The sequence below is a fragment of the Octopus bimaculoides genome, chromosome 6 (assembly GCF_046866305.1).
Source record: "Octopus bimaculoides isolate indiv1 chromosome 6, ASM4686630v1, whole genome shotgun sequence".
NCBI classification, from domain to species: domain Eukaryota; kingdom Metazoa; phylum Mollusca; class Cephalopoda; order Octopoda; family Octopodidae; genus Octopus; species Octopus bimaculoides.
In genome coordinates, this window is record NC_142933.1 from 89,184,290 (window position 1) to 89,206,369 (window position 22,080).

A 22,080-nucleotide genomic window follows, 5' to 3' on the forward strand; every position below is an offset into this window, starting at 1 on the left:
CCTTGCCCAGCATCCCAGCCAATTTTGGAATCCGGCCTGGAAGTCATTTTCCAGTGAGTCAAGGACCTTCTGTGATCCAATCTTGACCTCAACAACAGTGTTAAAATTTGACCTTTGAGCTGCATTTTCACCTTGGGGAAAATATGGAAGTCTGCAAGTGCTAAATCTGGCGAATAAGGCAAGTGCAGAAGAGATACCATGTTGCTTTTGGCAAGGAACTCACAAATGAGAAGAACTTGGTAATAGGGTGCATTGTTGTGAAGAATCTAATTCTTTGTGCACCACAGATTCAGTTGCTTTTGCTGAATTTCCTCCCTCAAACACTTCAAAACATAGTAGAAGAACTCCCAATTGATGGTCCAGCCCTGGAAGACACATTCACAGTGCCCAATACCACATTTCTGGGGATGACGCTCGTGGCAGGCCTTCCAGAATGCTCATTGTCTTCCAGGGACGTTATTCCTCATCTGAAGCGTCCATGCAGCTCAAAACATTGCATATGACTCATTGTCTCATCACTGTAAGCTTGCCAGAGCATGCTCAATCTCTTTGTAGCAGACTTCTCAAGTTTAACGTAAAATGTCATGTTGGCTATTTGTTCCTGTCCATGACAAAATTGCAGACTACAGCATACATGTGATCACAAAAGCACAAATCTCACAACTTGCAAAGTAAACACAATGTTGTCACTTGGCACCAGAACTAGTCCGAGAACTTTTTGATACCACCTTGTACTTATACTTTACAGTAAAGCATCAGCTAAGTACAGATTGTAACATCAATCAGTAAAGAATGATAAAAGAACAGGAGTTACATAAACACTTTCATTAGCTTACAACTGTTCCTGCTATAAGTAAGCATGCACCGAGGTGAGTACCAGAGTGAAATCTTATATCTGTGGTTCTCAAATAATGTGCAGTTGCAGGATCTTATTCAAAACGGGGGGCACCAGTTTTCATTTATGTTTTATGTAGTGTTTTTGGTACCGAAAGACTTTCAAACTTCGTATACTTATCTATTTTGTGTTATAGAACAGAAAAAAATTTTTGTATTCGAATTTATTTCATGTAAAAAATTGTCTTATTTCGATAATTTCTACTAATCACTGACGTCTATTCAGTTGAAAACAGTTAGCGCTGTAACGGTGTATATCGTATTAATCCCCGTTAGTTCTAACCCTAACCTTAACTAGACTGTTAACCCTAACCCTAACCCTAAAACTAACCCTAACTCTAGAATCCGAACTCTAAAATTGTTACACACATAGATATGCACAGCGTAATTTATTATATAAACAATATATGCGTATAAATTACGATTAAACCGGATGAAATATGTCACAGGGAATAACATTTTTATGACCGGCCAGCAGTAACTCTATTCAACTGAATAGACGTCAGTGATTGGTTGAAATTACAGAAATATGACAACTTGAACATGAAATAAGTTGCGATGTACGTTTTTTTGTTAAGAAGACTAAGAGTAAAAGATGTTTTATATGACACATTCTACCAGTGTCCCAAGTTTCAAAGTGTTTCGTTAAGAAAATACTGGTGCCCCCGTTTTGAACAAGATCCCAATTGCATACTAATGCAACAAAGCAAATTCAAAAGTGAATTTTGAACTTTATCAGTGTAATACATATAAATACATTTGATGTAGTGCCAGTATTGTGGAAATCACATAATCATGTTTTACAAGGAAAAAAAGTGCATCTTATACACAAATGAATATTGTAATATACTCATGGCCAATTGCCTAACTGGACATATAAAAGTCCAAAGAATGTCCAATAAGCCAATTGTTGCATTGTTGAGTGTGAGAGTGATGAGATGTTTGTACACACAACTGTTGAAAGCCTACATTTCATCTAACAAGATGGTTTCAGTTATGTTCACAATGGAGTCAGGATGTTCCCCTTCAAACCCTGACTCTTGTCACCAGATATTGAGAAAGTGTATACAGTTGTAAAACTAAGTCATTCTTGTACATAAGATCCTTTCATACTGCAATGACAGTATTACTCTGAATTCCCATAAACTGTAACTTGAATATATTTTATAGCAGATGTCATCAATTGATGTTGCAAGAAATTTACATGGATAGAGCCATCATCTATTGATGCCAAAGTGTCTCCTTCATCAAATGCACCTAAACATAAGTGAGCCTTATCAATGGGGGAAGCCAAGTCACAAACGGAAAATTAATACAGTGATGAAGGTTTTTTTCTGGTTTTCCTTTATAATCAGATGAAGTAGATGATGATGCTGATGCTCCAAAGAGCACAGGAGGAAGTGAAGCTTCAATTAACTTTGAATGAAAAAGTGCACCAGTTTTTCTCCATTTCTCCATTCTTTTGACAACAAAATGTGAATGTCTTAAATAAATTCATGTTCAAATGATTTTATTGCCTTTTTGTCTTTATATAATCTAAGAGAGTTAAATATCATCTGCCCATTTGGTAGATACATTCATGCAACCCTTTCTTGCTATTTAAGAGTTAAACATCAAGCAATCTCTTGATACAATGTTACAAAAATTATCTCTATATTTCCTAACAAAAAGCTATCATGAAGCTATCTTGTTAAAGTCACTTGTCAGTATTAAATCCTGCTAAAACCATAGTATATTGCAAGAAATTAACTAGCTCTGAGTGTTACTTATTTCATTTGCTGTAACATATTTTGAAACTAGAGGAAGACAGAAGACAGCCTTTGTGATAACTATATAAATAAGTGGTAATCTAGAGGTGATCAATCAAGTCACAAACCAATAAGATTGTGTGGTCAAGAAGTTTGCTACAGAGCTACAGTGTTCTAGATTTGATCCCCTCCATGTTACTTTCTGTAGCAGCAGCTTCTGAAATACCCAGAGTTCCATAGGCATCACTCAGAACACAACCTGCAAATGTCACTCATTCTTACAGCAGTCCTCCACAAACTTCTGCTACTCGGTTCTTTTTCTCGCTTGAGCCTCTTCCATCCTCTCGCATAGAACAGTTAACTCCAGTAGGAGTAACTGCTTATACACACACACACGCCATCATCATTTAACGTCTGCTTTCCATGCTGGCATGGGGTTGGATGACTTGACAGGAGATGGCCGGTGGAACAGCTGCCCAGGCTCTTTGTTTTGGCATGGTTTCTACGGCTGGGCGCCCTTCCTAATGCTAACCACTTTACAGATTGTACTGGTTGCCTTTTACGCAACACTGGCACGGGTTTTACGTGGCACTGGTATGGGTGCTTTTTACGTGACACCAGCACACAAAATTATGAATGCTCAGCTGGCGAGGAATGCAGGGGACAAGGACAACAACGCTTTTACGGTAATTTTTCAGATTAACACCCGCACGATCTTCCTTAGGAGGTTAGGGTTTTAGGGTCAGGGTTAGTTTTAAGGTTAGGGTTAGGGAATTCCGTCCCTAACCGTAACTGTAACCCTAAAACCCTAGTGAAGATCGTGCGGGTGTTAATCTGAAAAATTACCGCTTTTACTTCGGTTGAAGTGTCTTTTCAAGCACAGCAAACCGCTAGGAGTCTCGGTCCCGTCATCCCCTCTGTGAGTCCCAACGTCTCATGTAAGAGAAAATGGTACTATGCAGTAGAATTTGTATATTTCATTAAAATTTGAAATATCACATTGTTGTTATCGATGTTCACGAATAGTGTAACTCTAAAATCTAAGTAACAACAATATGCTAAGATGATAATATATTTATGTGTGTATGTTTGAGTTCAAGGATTATTATCAGCAAACTTTCCTGTCTGCGATTTAAACCATAATCTTCCGGAAGAGAATTTCACGTGGTTAACCGGAAGTCTTCGATGGTTCAAGGGTGGTAACTCTTCAATAGTTAATATTATTTTATTTTCTTTTGACTTTTCGGATTTTTGCACGTTTTTTAAAAACATTAACGTGGTCTTTTTTTCGATTCATTTACCAAAACAAGTTCCAATCTGAAGTTTTTTCTACTATTTGCTTTACCGCAAAGATGTCTTTAATGAGATATAGCACCCGTTCGTCACTTGCTGGAGCAATTTTACTACGGATGAAACATGATGAAATGCACCGTAACAGTAATCATTCCTATGTACGTCACACAAATCAGTCCCCTTTTTATTCGGTAGATTCCTTGTACTTCTGCTTTAACATTTCTACTATTAATATCACTAATTGCATAATACACACCCCTACATAAATTCATATATGTGGTGCGAGTGTTTGTGTGTATTGTACGTACGTTGTGTGTGTGTGTTAGGTTGTATTATATTACATTTATTTATAATTCGATATTAGACATCACAAGCGTCAATTTTAAACTGAAGAAAGAAGAAAGAAGTTTAGAGAAACAGCAAATCCATTGACAGTTCTCAAAACAATTAGAAATTGTTTATCGGGTGACCCACCCTCACTCGGGTGCCTGTCTCGTACTGATGTCTATTATTGTCTCATAATGATGTTTGTAATGTCTAATTTGTATTAAAATCGTAGTCGTTAATTTTTGCGTTTATTCAGTTTCTTGGAATGAATGTTATGTATATTGTTTGTAGTCCTAAACAGACCTATGATCAGAAGTAACCCTGCCATGGTATCTCGTGTATTCTTCTCTTAAGATGAGCAGTGTGCTTTGAAGGAGACTTGATTTCTTTTTCTAGCGGACGATTGTCCACGTAGAGGCTCCCACGTTTGTTCAGTATTTTTAAGTCGTGTAACAGTAACTACGTCAGGATATTGATTTCCTACACTTTAGTGAATAAATAGATTTTCTGGCATTGCCTACAGATGTGTATCCACCCCCACCGACTTTGTTACCTCGTAACTTTCAGAAAAATGGATATTTTTAAATGAAATTTTCTACAAATATGCTTCAGATGATGTAGATTCTGATTATATCGGAGTATTTGTAAAAAATATTTTTCCGAGGTGGGGGTGAGGACTTTCGGAAAATTCACATGACACAGTTTTCTTTATTCATAACTTTAAGGAAAATAGGTAATTTTTAAGGAAATTTTCTACAAATACTTTTCAGAGTGTGTAAATTACGATTATATCGGAATTTGATGTGAAAAGTAAAATAATGAGCACACACACACACACACACGCACATATTGACACGCATCGCAATTTTTTCGAAATTTCAAGTTTCATTTTCTAGATATATGCGATGTGTGTCAGTATGTATATATATACGAGACCACCAAGTTAGTTTTTTCACATTAAATTCTGATATAATCGTAATCTACACACATTGAAAGGTATTTATAGAAAATTTAATGAAAAATTACCCATTTTTCTGAAAGTTATGTGTAAAGAAAGCCGTCTCGTGCAAATTTCTCGAAACTCTTCACCCCACTCTCAGAAACATATTTTCACAATAAATTCCGATATAATGAGAATCTACATAATCTAAAGCATATAAGTACACAATTTCGCATATATGTTATTTTTGTCAAACTACTACATAATTCATTTGTTCGAAGTAAATAAACTAATCATTGAAGTTAACCAGTGTATATAGGTTGATTTTTACGTAGTTGGTTTGGCTAGATCTAAATGTTTATGCATCAGTATCTCTTACTTGTTTCAGTCATTAGACTGCAGCCATGCTGGGGCACCGCTTTGGAGAATCTTTTAGTTGAATGAATCGACCTCAGTACTTAGTTTTCTTTTAAGCCTGATACTTATTCTATCGATCTCTTTTGCCGAACCGCTAGGTTACGGGGACGTAAACACACCAGTACCAGTTGTCAACTGGCGGTGGCACTTAATGACATAAAGACATACACACATACGACAGGCTTCTTTCAGTTTCCGTCTACCAAATCCACTCACAAGGCTTTGGTAAGCCCAAAGCTATGTAGAAGGCACTTTCCCCGGGTTCCACTCTGTGGGACTGAACCTGGAACCATGTGGCTGGGACGCACCCCCCCCCCCCTGACGAGGTCCTTGCAACTGTGAAGACGATGATTGAGGAACTTAGTCATACGAGCTTTAGCGTTAACAGTTCCAAATGCGAGCTGTGGCTCCTCAACCATCCAGCTTTACATCAGCAGACTGTAAACCTGTTTTCAGACGCTTTCCCCTCTATTGCAGTTTCTCCTTCATCAGTGTGGTGTCCCCAATTACTGACTGAGCTTTCGAGTTCATCTTTTGAAACAAAGTGGCCAACCTTGAGCAGCTTTTAAAGAATATTGAGTTGAATTTAAACTCAGAATGTAAAGACAGGTGAAATACCGCTTAGCATTTCGCCCTGTGTGGTAAAGTTTCTGCTAGCTCGCCACCTTATCACTTCTGTTATATTGAAAGGGAATGTGATAGGATGATAATTGGTAGGGGTTGTCTTCCTTGGGAATGAAACCTATTGTTGCATGTTTCCAAACTGGGATACATCCTTTGAGAAAAAGAATGATTGAAAAGTTTGGTGAAAAGAGGGTCTGTCTCTGAGGTGTATTGTTTAAAGTTAAAACCCCCAAAAAAGAAAAAAATTGTTAGGGTGTGTAGCCATGTTGGTTTGAAGACATTAGTGGTACTTGATGCGCACTTGGCATATATGTGTGCATGGTGGTGAGCCTGGTGGAGTGAAAGGGGATAGACTTGAAGGAAAATTATCAAGAGTGTACTGTGTAGAACTGGATGCAAAGCAAACAGCAACTGTGGATACTTTATCCATAAGGGTTCTAGAAAAGCACCATGGTTGAGAAGCTGGTAGAAATCTTTTTGTCAAGGGATCAAAAGGATTGGTTATAGTTTAAGATTTGAGAGAATTTGAAAGCTGTGTGGTGCAGGGAGGATTCTTTGTAGTTTAGATGATGGTTTGCATGTTTTTTTATAACAGAAGCGCCTGGCTTAGTGTTTAGGGTTTTGGCTACATGATTGTAAGACTGTGGTTTTGATTCCTGGACTTGGTAATACATTGTGTTCTTGAGCAAAACACTTCATTTCACACATTGAGTAACCCTGCAATGGACTGGCATCCTGTTCAGGGAGGAATATATATATATATGTCTATATATATATATAAGTGTAATTAAGGGATCAGCAACAGTTGCTTCACCACATACCAAAAATTAGAAATAGCAGTTAAAGTGCTAATTACTTATTCTAGTAGTAGAATTAGCACTTTAACTGCTATTTCTAATTTTCGGTATGTGGTGAAGCAACTGTTGCTGATCCCTTAATTATACTTATAATTAAAAAATTTTTTTAATAAAAATTCCTTACCGATAATGTTTTTTTTCCATACCGAACTACTTGGTAAAATTATTAATTATTAATTTATTAATAAATTAATAATTTTTTACCCTATATCTTTAATGATTATATATATATATATATATATATGTATATCCTTGGTCCAACCCATGGACAGTGGATATTAGATGAAGATGCTGATCCTAGACCAGGTGGTGTGTTGTTTTCTTGAGCATAACACTTCATCTCACTATGCTCTGTGATCACTTCAAGACCTGACACGTGGTACACAGTGCACCTGTTCAGACAATGTTGATTGATGGAGAGAGTGAGCTGATGTGTGGCATGAACACTCGATCACTATTAACAAATCATTTGTGCAGGTCGCTTGGCAAAAGCTGAATGCTCATACAACATCTTCGATGGGAGAGTCTGTCTTATATATATGCCAGAGGAACCGTGAAACTGGTCCTATGCTCCTTACAGAGTAATGTGGACTAAAGGTCACATCTTTACAGTTGATTGGTCAGTATTTAGCAAGGTGTGCCAGCTATAAAAACAGCAACTTCAACAATATCAATATGTCCAAAGTCTAAACCATTGAAATAATACTGGCATAACAAAAGGGTGTAAAAATAATACAAATTAGTGAAATAAAACTGTTAAATATATTTGTAATTTGAACTGAATTTATTTGCAATTTTGTGAGAGACAAATAGCTTAAATTTTGAACATCACTAAAATTTCTTACAAATTTGACTAAGTTGTTAAAAACTGAAAAAGATGGTTATATTCATGTACCTTATATTAGTTTCAAATTTTGGTACAAGCCATGTAAATTCAGGGGAGGTGGGTAAGTCAATTATATCGACCCCAGTGCCCTGAAAGGATGAATGGCAAAGACAACTTTGGCGAAATGTGAACTCAGTATGTAAAGACGGAAGAAATGCCACTAATATTTTACCTGGTGTGCTAACAATTCTGCCAGCTCGTCGTCTTAAAATATTTTGTTGTTACTCAGCCCATTAGGCTGTGTGTACAAGATATTCATGTACCAAATATTCTTTTCTTCTCTAGGCACAAGGCCCGAAATATATGGAGAGGGGCCAGTTGATTAGATCGACCCCAGTATGCAACTGATACTTAATTTATTGACCCCGAAAGGATGAAAGGCAAAGTCGACCTCGGTGGAATTTGAACTCAGGACGTGAAGACAAACGAAATACCGCTAAGCATTTTGTCCAGCTTGCTAATGTTTCTTATTTCTTTATTGCCCACAAGGGGCTAAACACAGAGGGGACAAACAAGGACAGACAAAGGGATTAAGTCGATTACATTTACCCCAGTACATAACTGGTACTTAATTTATTGACTCCGAAAGGATGAAAGGCAAAGTCAACCTCGGTGGAATTTGAACTCAGAACGTACCGTTAAGCATTTCATCCCGCTTGCTAATGTTTCTGCCAGCTTGCTGCCTTTCATGTACCAAATATTACCAACAAATACATCAGTCATAAACACTCTCAAATCTATTATACTGTGTATTCATTTATACTTTTCTCTTATATTTCTTGTTGATTTTATTTTCTTAACATTTAAAGAAACAAAATAAAAACCCTAATAAATTTTGTGTACAGGCATTGAGGTTAATTTCCCCAAATTTGAACATTTCCATGTGTGTATAGTTAATTTTAGTCTGGAAGAAATGGAGCTAATGTGCTTTATGTACAGTGGCATAGCATAGATTTTTGGTTGCCTTGTGTGATAGCCATATTGATCACCTTCTTCCTTAACTCTGTAGCATTTGGATTACTCTGTCAAATGTAATACTTATTTATTCATATTGTTTCAAATTCATGTATTATCTCATAGCTTCAAGATTTTGATGATGTGATTGTTTATTTATGGAATGACATTGTAGGGTAGTTGTGAGAGGCTGGATATGGCCAGTTTGAAGATAAAACCGGGAAAATATTTGTGTGGTCCAAGCACTCATACATCCCACACTATTTTATTTGGTTGTATAGGGAAGGAAACATGCTTTAATTGATTTAAAATTCTGAAATGTTTAAAAGATTGTATTTATTTACTAATTTTACAGTGGTATAAAGTGAACCTAAAACGAATTCCTGAACACATGCACAAGAAATTTTACTGTTTGCACCAAGATGAGGAAACCAAAGAATTCTTAGAAGGTTGTTATGAAAAAGCTGACTGGATTTTTACTCAGATTTTTTACTCTCTATTTCGATCAATTTTAAGCTGGTTTATGACCAATACTTCAATTAATGCGTAAGTAAAAGTTTTGTATTTATCCAGCTGTATTTTCCTTTACAAAAAAAGAGAAAAAAAAAAAAAAATCAGTGTTATATTTTCATGCTATATTTGTAAACTGAGGAATTATATTATGTATACTGTTTATATTGTGAAGGCGCATGGCTCAGTGGTTAGAGCATCAGGCTCACAATCATGAGATAAAAAGTTCGATTCCTGGACCAGGCTGTGTGTTGTGTTCTTGAGCAAGACACTTTATTTCACCTTGCTCCAGTTCATTCAGCTGTAGAAATGAGTTGCGACATCACTAGTGCTAGGCTGTATCAGCCTTTGCCCTTTCTTCTCTTGGAAAACATTGGTGGTGTGGAGAGGTAAGACTGGTGTGCATGGGCAACTGCTGGTCTTCCATAAACAATCTTGCCCAGAACTAGGAAAGTTCCCCTAGGAGGGGAACTTTCTAGGTGCAATCCCATGGTTATTCATGACCAAAGTGGGTCTTTTACTGTTAATATTAGACTGGTGTCCTCATCTTGATTGTTGCTTTCACTATGTTTCGGCTGTTGTACTCTTTATTTGATTCATGGGGGTGTACTGTTCTCATTCCACATTTTGTAACATAGTAGATAAAGACATTGGTTAATGCAGTCACTTAGAGATTCTGAGTTCAATCTCAAAAAAAGTACTCAGGCAGTTCACAAAAAAATCAACCAAAGCAAAAAATGTTATGAAATGCAGAGAGCGGAATGAGAACAGTGTATCCCTGGGGATCAAATAAAGGGTTAGGTTTGAAATTCTGATACAACAATAGAGTTCAACACCAGACACCTGATGAAGGCTGGAATGAAATCAACAGTCAAGATGCAGACACCAGTCCAATTTCATATTTTTCTTTTCAAAAAGGTCTTATATTTGTTTGTATTGTGATTTAAGTACATTCAAACAATCCATTTCCCTGTTTGACAAAAGATTCTTATTACATACCATAATTTTAGGAGGCATTTTTCATGATATGTCACCTAAATAGCATGCATCTCCTCTATTAGTTGATAACACTGAGACAGTCTTGACAGAATTTAATCTTAAACCTTTTCATACCAATTTACCTTGGCTTGGGTTCTATGACACAAAACCCACCCATTTTGAATTGTTTGTATCTAAATTAATATTTCTCATCATCACAATTTTATGATTTTTTTGTTGAGTACTGATCCAAATACCAGCTTAATAATGGTAAAGAACCTTTATCAAACCTTTTCCCATCCTCCTCCTCATCATCATCATAGTTCAACGTTCACGTTCCATGCAAGTACAGGCTGGCAGTGAGGTGACAGAGTCGTTAGCATGCCAGGTGAAATGCTAAGCAATATTTTGTCTGACTTGTTATTAAATCAATAGTGAGTATACTGTTAATCAAATGTATGTTGGTTTTTTTCAGGTATTTAAATCGTGGATCAATGTTTGTTTATTCTCAAGCACATTTTATGAAATTGTTAGGGTTGAGGGAAACAACAGTTTTTGAAAATTTAATCGATTTAGGTAAGTTAATTGCTATTAAAATAGCAGCATTAATATTTAATTTTCCCCCAAATGTTTCTCAAATGGATTTGTTTTGCAAGATTCCTGATGTGAAATCATGTGCTGAAACAGATATATTTTGGGATGGTCATTTTTTTTTTTTTTTTTGCCAAATAAACATATGCACTATATATTCATTCTTCACTCATTTATTATTGTTCTTATTTTATGTCCATTGTCTGGAAATATTTTGCCACACACCTGTGACTCCTTCAGCAACTCTCCATCCTGTTCTGTTTAGTCCATTCTCTATGGACTAAACAGGACAGGAGGAGACACATAGGATGGAGAGTTGCTGAGAGGTCACAGGATGTGTGCCAAAAGGCAAAAATAATCAAATAGGTGCAGGAGTGGCTGTGTAGTAAGTAGCCTGCTTACCAACCACATGGTTCTGGGTTCAGTCCCACTACGTGACACCTTGAGCAAGTGTCTTCTACTATAGCCTCGGGCCAACCAAAGCCTTGTGAGTAGATTTGGTAGACGGAAACTGAAAGAAGACCGTCGTATATATGTATATGTATGTGTGTGTATATGTTTGTGTGTCTGTGTTTGTCCCCACAACATCACTTGACAACCGATGCTGATGTGTTTATGTCCCTGTAACTTAGCAGCTCGGCAAAAGAGACCGATAGAATAAGTACTAGGCTTACAAAGAATAAGTCCTGGGGTTGATTTACTCAACTAAAGGCGGTGCTCCAGCATGGCTGCAGTCAAATAACTGAAACAAGTGAGAGTAAATAAGAACAATAATAAATGAATGAAGAATGAATATATAGTGCATATGTTAATTTGGCAAGAAAAAAAAAATGACCATCCCAAAATATAACAATATGCTTTTCTCAAATATATTTATCAAATTATTACTAATAAATGCTAATATGTATATAGGTCAAGACAGGCTTGTTTGTTTAATCTTTTAGCATTCAGACTTTTCTGTCAAATGTAATGCTAATCTATTCATATTGTTTTGAATTAATCATGCATTATCTTGTAGTTTTGAGATATCAATGATGTGATATCTATTTATTTTTAGAATGACATATTAGGGTAGGTGTGAAAAGCTGGATCTGGTAGAATATTTGGGCCGGATATGGCCAGTTGAGAATTTCACTTTGCAACCATGTGGTTTTGGGTTCAGTCCTACTGCATGGCACCTTGGGCAAATGTTTTCTACTTGAACCAATTCCTTGTGAGTAAATTTTGTTGTGTGTGTGTGTGTGTTTATATTCTGTGATTGCACAAAAAATTGCTGAACTACAGTTAATATTGTCTATTGTCATTTCCCTGTCAAGAAATTGTTCATTCACTCTGTTCTTTTGAAGGTGAATGGAATGAAAATTTCCTTACTTGGAAATACAAGGAATAGCAACAGGAAATAAGTCTATCTATCTGTAATACACCTCAGCATTATGAATTTGTCTAAACCACACTAGTATAGAAAAGTATATAAAAAACACAATTCCCTGTTTTGTATAAACATTTGTATAAACATGTGTTATCTAACCCTTTCTGCTTTTCTCTCTTTGTAAATTGAATGAAAGAACATAGTAATTTGTCTGTTATACAGGAGCCGGTGATGGAATGGTTACCAAAAAAATGGCTAGCTACTTTAAAAATGTCTATGTAACAGAAGTCTCAAATCAGATGAAAATACGGTTAAAAGAAAAAGGTTTCATGTTCGTATTTGATTTTGTGGTTTTATTATTTTATGTAAATATTATTTGGGCTGAATCAATGCCTCACAGTTGGTTCATAAAACAATATATAGCTGATTAACATTGTAAAACTAGTCTGTTACTATATCATATTTATTCATGAATCATACACACTTCATTCTTTCCTTCAGATCAACCAATTTGAAAAACGTTTTTCATTATCACTTGTCAGTAAGTGCATAGGACACTTAACCTGCTAGAAACAGCAGCCAAATTGTTTTTAAATATCTCTTTACCATCTTAGAAAAAGGAGGCTATTAAATAATGTAGTTTATACTTGCGGTCTTGAAAATGGCAGGATAATCATGGCTAGAATACGTTTGATCCTAGATTTACTCAATCAGGGCTTAAACAGCTATCTCTAGAATTGTGTCTTTCAAAACTTGCTTTTTCTCTCATTAGCTTCTCTCTCTCTCTCTCTCTTGCTCTCCCTATTTTGTCTATTTCAGCTTTTATGTTTCTCGAAGCATTAATAAACAATAATTAAAATTAATTATAGAACCAATGTCAATAAGAGCATTAAACTTTGATGTAATCAAAATAGAATTTTTCAGATGCTGTTTCTGTTTTAGTCTCATATTAAACAGGGTGAAATGTTAATGCTTTCTGTATAAATTATACTTTGCTGTAATTCCCTTTTCAAAAATAAATACAACGATTTTGTATTTCTTGGTTGTAAATTATTTCACTAGTGGTAACTTTCTTAGCGTAACAATGAACAGATTTTGAAGTAAAAACTTCAAAGCATATTTTCTTATATCTCTGATAGATGAAGTTCAGTCCTGAGTGATAAGACAGTTATAAGTGCAGGCATGGCTGTGTGGTTAGGAAGCTTGTTTCCCAGCTGTATTATCTTGGGTTCAGTCCCACTGTATGGCAACTTGGGTAAGCATATTCTACCAAAGAACTGGGTTATTCAAAAATTTGTGAGTGGACTTGGTACATAGAAACCGAAAGATGTCCATTATATATATATATGTGTGCGTATATATATATATATATATATATATATATATATATATATATATATATATATATATATATATATATATATATATATACACATATATATATATATATATATATATATATGCCCAAGCTCGTCGAAACGCCGGTGTTAAAACGTGGGTAGCTGATGAAGTAGAATGTTCTCTATGTGGCTCGTGTGTTCTCGTCTACGTTTGTTTGCAATGTCCTGTACCCAGATATGCACCTATACATACAGGTGGATGTCGGTATGCACATACCTGTACGTATATATGCATATACTCATTTACTATTTGTTTATATATATATATATATATATATATATATGTGTGTGTGTGTGTGTGTGTGTGTGTGTGTGTGTGTGTGTGTGTGTGCATTTCTCTAGATATCATATGTTGATTGTAAATGAGCATCATCGTCGTACAAGCAAGGTTGTTCGTTTCTAGTCATTCCTGAAAAATATGTCTGGCCATGGGAAAATATCCTACTTGGAAACAGGTGAGAGGGTTGACAACAAAAAGGGCTGCTGGCTGTAGAAAATTTGCCTCAAGTTATTCCGTTTGACCCATGCAAACGTGGAAAATAAACGTTAAATGATGAGGATGATATAAAAGTATATGTTAAAATTCCCATATATTAAACAAAATAAGGTCCACATAAGATATAGTTAAACAGAAAATAATTTCCTTTTTAGTTTTTCCATTTTCTGAAAAAAAAAAAAAAAAAAATGTATTTGAAATTGTCAGTGTGCTGCAAAGTTATCTCCCTTGAAAATATGCTTGAGAAATACAAGATGCAATGCTAACATTTTTGTGTATCATGTTGAAAATATTTATTTATTTATACCTATTAGAAACCTCGAGTTGGATAGGTGGGCACATGGAGACATAATTTACGATGTGGTAACCTGTCTGAACCTGCTTGATCGCTGTAATGAGCCACTCACCATTTTGAAACAAATAAAGGGTGTTCTTCGGCGAGGATCAGGAAGACTGATTATCGCCCTTGTTTTCCCTTTTAGTCCTTATGTGGAAGAAAGTAAGTTTTCATTTTTTCCCCCTACATATTACGCTGTGATTTAACTATAAAATGGTTCTTCACTATATTGCAAGATCATCTATGGCTGTCATAATTAAAATACATTAGAATAGTGATTTGTATAATTGGTAATGTCATAATGTCAAACAAAATGCTGTGCAGTATTTAGATATGTCATTAGATTTTGAGTTCAAATCTTGCTGAAGTTGACTTCGTATTTCATACTTCTAACAGTTGATAAAATAAGTACAGATTGAGATTTAATGCACTGCATCCTTTGTTGTCTTTTCTCTTTGTGGTAAGAAATTTGTTTCCCAACCACATAGTTCCAGGTTCAGTCCTAGTGTGTGATACCTTGGGCTAATGTCTTCTAGAGCCCTGGACTGACTAAAGCTCTGTGAGTGGATTTGGTAGATGGAAACTGAAAGAAGTTCGTCATATATATTATATATATATTTAGAAAGAGGTCTGGAGATGCCACTACGATAGATTGCTTAATAAAGAGAATGAATGGGAGAAAGAGAGCCTGCCTTATGTCGACCCAATAGAGGGACCAGCTATCCGAGTTGATAGTACCAGGGTAGATAAAGCAATTAAGAGTATGAAGACCGGGAAAGCCCCCGGCCCATCAGGAATCACTGCAGAGATGCTCAAAATATCTGGCAGTGTTGGCTATAGCCTAGTCACCCGTATTACGAACCAGGTGATACACGAAGGAGTCATACCCTATGACTGGTGTAGCAGCATCATAGTCAACTGCTACAAAGGTAAAGGGGACGCTTTAGATACAAATAATTACAGAGGCATCAAGCTGTTAGATCAGGTTATGAAAATTACAGAGAGGGTCATAGCCCAACTAATTAGGGAGCGAATCAATTTAGATGAGATGCAGTTTGGGTTCGTGCCAGGTAAAAGCACTACTGATGCCTTATTTCTAGTGAGACAGTTGCAAGAGAAATACCTAGCCAAGGATAAACCTCTGTACCTGGCTTTCGTTGACATGGAGAAAGCCTTTGACAGGGTCCCCCGATCCCTTATCTGGTGGTCAATGAGGAAACTTGGGATAGAAGAATGGCTAGTGAGAGCTGTGCGAGCCATGTACAGAGATGCGGCCAGTAAGGTGAGGGTTGGAAATGAGTACAGCAATGAATTCCGGGTAGAGGTAGGGGTCCACCAAGGTTCCGTCCTCAGCCCCCTATTATTTACCATAGTCCTCCAGGCAATCACAGAGGAGTTCAAGACAGGTTGCCCCTGGGAGCTCCTCTATGCTGATGACCTTGCCCTAATTGCGGAGTCACTATCAGAACTAGAGGAGAAGTTTCAGGTGTGGAAGCAAGGTCTAGAATTGAAGGGCCTTAGAGTCAACCTAGCTAAAACCAAAATCCTAATAAGTAGGAAGGTAGATAAAACACAAACCCCTTCAGGTAGATGGCCCTGCTCAGTATGTAGAAAAGGAGTAGGTAGTAACTCTATAAGATGTACCCGGTGCAAGCTATGGACACATAAGAGGTGCAGCAACATCAAAGGCAGGTTAACTAGCAAGTTAGTTTTTGTTTGTGGCAGATGTTCAGGTGCAATAAAGACTGCAAACAAACAGGAAACAACTTCTATCTCATTCCAGGGTGAAAAACTAGAGGTAGTCGATAGCTTCCGCTATCTGGGCGACCAAGTTAGTAGTGGGGGTGGGTGCGCTGAAAGTGTAGCTGCTAGAATAAGAATAGCCTGGGCAAAGTTTAGAGAGCTCTTACCCCTGCTGGCGACAAAGGGACTCTCACTCAGAGTAAAAGGCAGACTGTATGACGCATGCGTACGAACAACCATGCTACATGGCAGTGAAACATGGGCTGTAACTGCTGAGGACATACGTAAGCTCGCAAGGAATGAAGCCAGTATGCTCCGTTGGATGTGTAATGTCAATGTGAATACCCGTCAGAGTGTAAGTATCTTGAGAGAAAAGCTGAACATTAGAAGCATCAGTTGTGGCGTGCAAGAGAGACGATTGCGCTGGTATGGACATGTGGTGAGAATGGAGGAGGATAGCTGCGTGAAAAAGTGCCACACCCTAACAGTTGAGGGAACCCGTGGAAGAGGTAGGCCCAGGAAGACCTGGGCTGAGGTGGTGAGGCAAGACCTTCGTACATTGGGCCTCACCGAGGCGATGACTACGGACCGAGACCTTTGGAAATGGGCTGTGCGTGAGAAGACCCGGCAAGCCAAGTAAGATCGTTGCCAGTGCCCCTGGACTGGTTCTTGTGCGGGTGGCACATGAGATGCACCATTTTGAGCGTGGCCGTTGCCAGTACCGCCTGACTGGCTCCTGTAGGATTTTCGAGCGAGATCGTTGCCAGTGCCCCTGGACTGGCTTGTGCGGGTGGCACATAAAAGACACCATTTCGAGCGTGGCCGTTTTCGTGCGGGTGACACGTAAAAGCACCCACTACACTCTCTGAGTGGTTGGCGTTAGGAAGGGCATCCAGCTGTAGAAACTCTGCCAAATCAGACTGGAGCCTGGTGTTGCCATCCGGTTTCACCAGTCCTCAGTCAAATCGTCCAACCCATGCTAGCATGGAAAGCGGACGTTAAACGATGATGATGATGATGAAATGCGTATGTGGATGTATGTTCCCACTTACGTGATCTCCCCATAACTTAGCAGTTCTGCAAAAAAGACCAATAAGTACTGGGGTTGATTTGAGCGACTAAACCCCTCGAGACAGTGCTCCAGCATGGCTGCAGTTCAATGACTGGAACCAGTGAAAGATATAAGACAATATTCTGCTTGCATCAGGCTACCTGGATAAAAAAAAACTGCAACTCTTGCATTATATATTGCATTGTTGAAGTAAAAAGGAGAAACAAAATAATTCAGAAATTGCTTTTGTTTTGCATAACTTTGAGATCAGGGAGTCTCCTGAGGTTGAGCTGCTTACTTTTCCACATTGACAGGTCATAGCTCTGGTACTGCAGTTTTGTGATAAGAATGTTGAAGGAAAGAATTGAAAGATGGATTCTTCAAGTGAAGTCAGCTAGCAAGAGACCTAGGTGTAGACTAAGAAGAAGATGGTTGGATAATATTCATAGTCTCAGTCAGTCACTCTTGGGAATCTGGTCAGTAAGTATGTATGACAGTTGCTTCTGATCAGACCCTATGAAAGGAGGTGCCCGAAGACTGTACCTCCATTGCCGTCTCAGGAATAGAGGGCAGTGAAAATGAATGAATGTATTGTATTTATTATATTACTGGAACAATTGTTTTGTAAATGTGTTTGTTCTCTGTACCACTAATCTCTCATCTGGTACTAGGCAGGCAGACTGACTGAAATAAGGAATGTTAAGTATTTTATAACAGAGTGACTGTTATAGGGTTTTAACATATGATTATGAGATCAGTTGTCCAGCACAAATAACCTTATATTCAGCTTTCTTTAATATGCTAATAACATGTATTGCAGGGATAACATTTACTATAGACAGTAATAAATTTTAAATGAATTTCACAAGAAATTTCAACTGTCTTTCATGCAGGTTTGTTTTTATAGAAGGTGCATATATGCTTGTGTTGTGAAGAAGTTTGCTTCCCAATCAATTGGTTTGGGGTTCAGTCCTACTGCAAGGTACCTTAAGCAAATGCCTTCTACTATAGCCCCAGGCCAACCAAAGCCTTGTGAAAGGATTTGGTTGATTTAAACTGAAAGAAGCCCATCATGTGTGTGCACATGCACATACATGTATATTTATGTGGGTGTCCCTGTTGGCAGAAGCTGCAGTTTTCATCTGGGGAAAATCCCTTTATAGATGCATTGTTAAAAACACAAAATATGCCTCAGAGCTAGGCAAAACAAAATCACCTCAGAAATGACCTGAAGTATATTGTGTTTTATAACACAATATATCTAAAAGGGGATTTTTCCTAAACAAAAACAACAGCTTCTAACATTTCAAGTACACGCATTAAGTACATTGTATTGAACGAGTTTTAATACAGAGCTGCTTCTATTACATAATTTAAATACATCTACAATTGTTTTTTTTGCTAGACGTTTTCATGAGAAATTAACTTTTAATTTATACAATAAAATTTGGTTACATATTTCTCAATATGCTGAATTTACTTTCTTATTTTAGATTCTGTGGATCATACTTCAGCTGAGAAATTAGACATTAAAGGTTCTGGTTTTGAAGAACAACTTGTAAGTTTTGTTGACAATGTCCTAGAGCCCCTCGGCTATGAGTTGATGACATTTTCACGTGCTCCTTATATATCAGAAGGTGATATTTCAACATCCTTTTATGTAATTGATGATGCCATATTCATTTTGAAACTCGCTGACAATACTACAGAATATTGCAACAACGACAAATAACCTTGATGAACGAAAAAGGAAGACCAAAATATCTAATTTTATATATAAAAAAAAAATAAAATAAAATAAATATATATATAAAAAAATATAATGGACCATATTTGGCTCATGTTATACGATGCAAAAGACTCCAATGGATATAAAACATCAGAACTAATTTCATCCCTCTCAAGAAAGTGTAAGTGGGATGAAATCTGTTTAATATTTGAAAAACAAAAAAAAACTGAGTGATGGAAATTGGGTATGATACTAAAACAGATCTGACTCCTTTGTGTATTGGGCAATATTAATCTAAAATGTTGCTAGCATCAAAATGGGAAGCATTCTAAGGAATGGCCATTTTACGTGTAAGGCTTCTATTGGGTCTGAAATTATTTAATTATTTCTCAACTGTACCAAGCCACTGAAATCTAGTGGAAATTATACAAATCTACATTCTTTCAAAAAAAAAGAAAAAAATGAAAAGAGAAAAAAATCATCATGCAATTATTATTATTGGTAAATATAATTAAAGAAAATAATATTGCTTTTAAAAAAATTATTTTTGTTTAATAATAAAGAATTCTTTCGCAATGCATTCAAATGATTGTAAAATTATAAAATTGATCAAACTTTTTTATGCTTTTATTTGTTTCAGTCATTTGATTGCGGGCATGCTGGAGCACCACCTTTAGTCGAAAAAATTGACCCCAGGACTTATTCTTTGTAAATCTAGTTCTTATTATAGCAGTCTTTTTTGCTGAACTGCTAGGTTACAGGGACGTAAACACACCACCGTCATTGGTTGTCAAGCAATGTTGGGAGGAATAAACACAGACACATATGTACTTATATATATATATATATACATATATGATGGGCTTCTTTCAGTTTCCGCTTACCAAATCCACTTACAAGTCTTAGTTTGGCCTGAGGCTATAGTAGAAAACAGTTGCCCAAGTTGCCACACAGTGGGACTGAACCCGGAACCATGTGGTTTGGAAACAAGCTACTTTATTTCATAAATATTTGCCATAAAGGCATTACAAAGAGGGGACAAACAAGGGCAGACAAACATAAAAGGGGTGAAGTAGCTGTATTGATTAAATATTTACAATCTTAAATATACAATAATAATTTGATTATATTCCCAATGTTCGATTAAAGCATTGCTCATTACAGATGCAATTTGTAATGGCTTTCCTGAAAGATAGGCATCAGACCACCAGGGTAGACCCCTTGCTTTTGGCTTCCACTTACCTGGTGCCAAACACTCCCAGCTTCCTCGCCACTGGCTTCCATCTTCTCATGAATCTGTCTCGTGACAGGTACCTCTTCTCCAGCCTGATCTTACTACTAAGGTGGTAACATAAAAAGTTAACTAACCCCTGGTCAGATACAAAGGTATCCGTCACTATGCCTCTTACACGCGTGGTTATGTAAGTGTGTTGTTGAGAAAAGCAAATTTGATTTTTGAAATCCATCTTGAAGAGAAGGTTGTCCATAAAAAAAAAAAAAAAAAATTTGCCATGAGAAATAACTCAACTTATAGATCACGTTCTCTCTGTATATGTATTGTCTCTCACACATGCTGCTCCCCCACTCTCTTCATATGGCATGCAGTTGCTTTCATTTTTGTTTAAAACTTTGTCTTCTAATGTCTGCTATCATGCACAAATCCTATTGTCTTGATTGGGTAAAAACGATCAAACTTTAAACCTCTGTAACATTTTTCTCAAATTTTTCTAGAATAAATGAATCAGAGTCAGATTAAACATGACAAACTATATCAATATACCAAATTCACAAATATTCACTACATCATCATCGTTTAACGTCTGCTTTCCATGCTAGCATGGGTTGGACAATTTGACTGAGGACTGGTGAACCAGATGGCTACACCAGGCTCCAATCTGATTTGGCAGAGTTTCTACAGCTGGATGCCCTTCCTAACGCCAACCACTCCGAGAGTGTAGTGGGTGCTTTTACGTGCCACCAGCATGAAGGCCAGTCAGACGGTACTGGCAATGCTCAAAATGGTGTATTTTACGTGCCACCTGCACAGGAGCCAGTCCAGCGGCACTGGCAACGATCTCGCTCAAATGTCTTTACACGTGCCAGGAAGGCGACGCTGGGCACAGGTGCCGTCACGATTTTGCTTGCCCCAACAGGTCTTCACAAGCCAAGTTTCGTGTCCTGCATAGCAGCCAGTCCAGTGGCACTGGCAACGATCTCACTCGAATCTCTTTATTTGTATATCTCTTTCATTTTTCACTTTCTCTCTCACTCTGTATATGTACATTGCTTACAGTGTATGAACATGTGTAAGGAATTTCATTAGGGCAACAGAGTGATTTAAAAAAAATCTAAGCAGTTACTTCTGCATTATCATTCCATAAGATGTGTTTATGGGGAGAAAAATATCAATACGTCAGAGTGACAAGGAAGCGAGTAAGGTGCTAGGTGGCTGTACAATGTGCTGCAAACAACAGCTATATCTTCCTCAAATCATACACCTTTCTGTCTGAAAATTATTTTACAATTATAAAAAACAAATTATAGATTTGGACTATCTGTATTTTAAAACTATGATCTATTGTTTTTGAATTGTGTTTAATTTTCTATTTGAAAATAAAAGTGGTGGTGGTTGTAATGGTGATCGTTGATTTCCCAAAATTCCTTTTTTTTTAAAACCAATACAGTTTTTCTTGTGTACAGTGCAAAAGAAAAAAAAAAAAAAGCCAAAATTGGTACCGAGTTAGGGAGGGGGTTTGAAAAATATACGTAAAAAAGTCCAGTGGGAGAAGAATCAAATTTTCTAAAATTTTTTCATAAAAAGCTTCCCCCACCCATCATCTGCAGGGGTATAGAGAGAAAAATTTGAAACCCCCCCCATCAAAACAGAAAATCCCACTTATATGGGTATGCTATTCCAAAAGTCCACCAAGGCATTC

General features: G+C 37.0%; 1 protein-coding gene across 1 annotated transcript; it reads left to right on the plus strand.

Annotated features, from left to right (window-relative positions):
- Positions 1–3,834: 3,834 nt before the first annotated feature.
- Positions 3,835–19,724, plus strand: LOC106869354 (protein-L-histidine N-pros-methyltransferase). Its single transcript, XM_014915073.3, has 6 exons — positions 3,835–4,093; positions 9,296–9,486; positions 10,904–11,004; positions 12,611–12,719; positions 14,599–14,783; positions 18,909–19,724. The coding sequence occupies exons 1-6, from the start codon at positions 3,995–3,997 to the stop codon at positions 19,145–19,147; spliced, it is 924 nt and encodes a 307-aa protein (XP_014770559.1). The 5' UTR covers positions 3,835–3,994; the 3' UTR covers positions 19,148–19,724.
- Positions 19,725–22,080: the final 2,356 nt, after the last annotated feature.

Coding starts and splice junctions, on each gene's coding strand:
- LOC106869354 (XM_014915073.3), top strand. CDS start 3,995: ATGTCTTTAATGAGATATAGCACCCGTTCGTCACTTGCTGGAGCAATT. Junction 4,094..9,295: donor GTAACAGTAATCATTCCTAT/GTACGTCACACA, acceptor CTAATTTTACAG/TGGTATAAAGTGAACCTAAA. Junction 14,784..18,908: donor TAGTCCTTATGTGGAAGAAA/GTAAGTTTTCAT, acceptor TTCTTATTTTAG/ATTCTGTGGATCATACTTCA.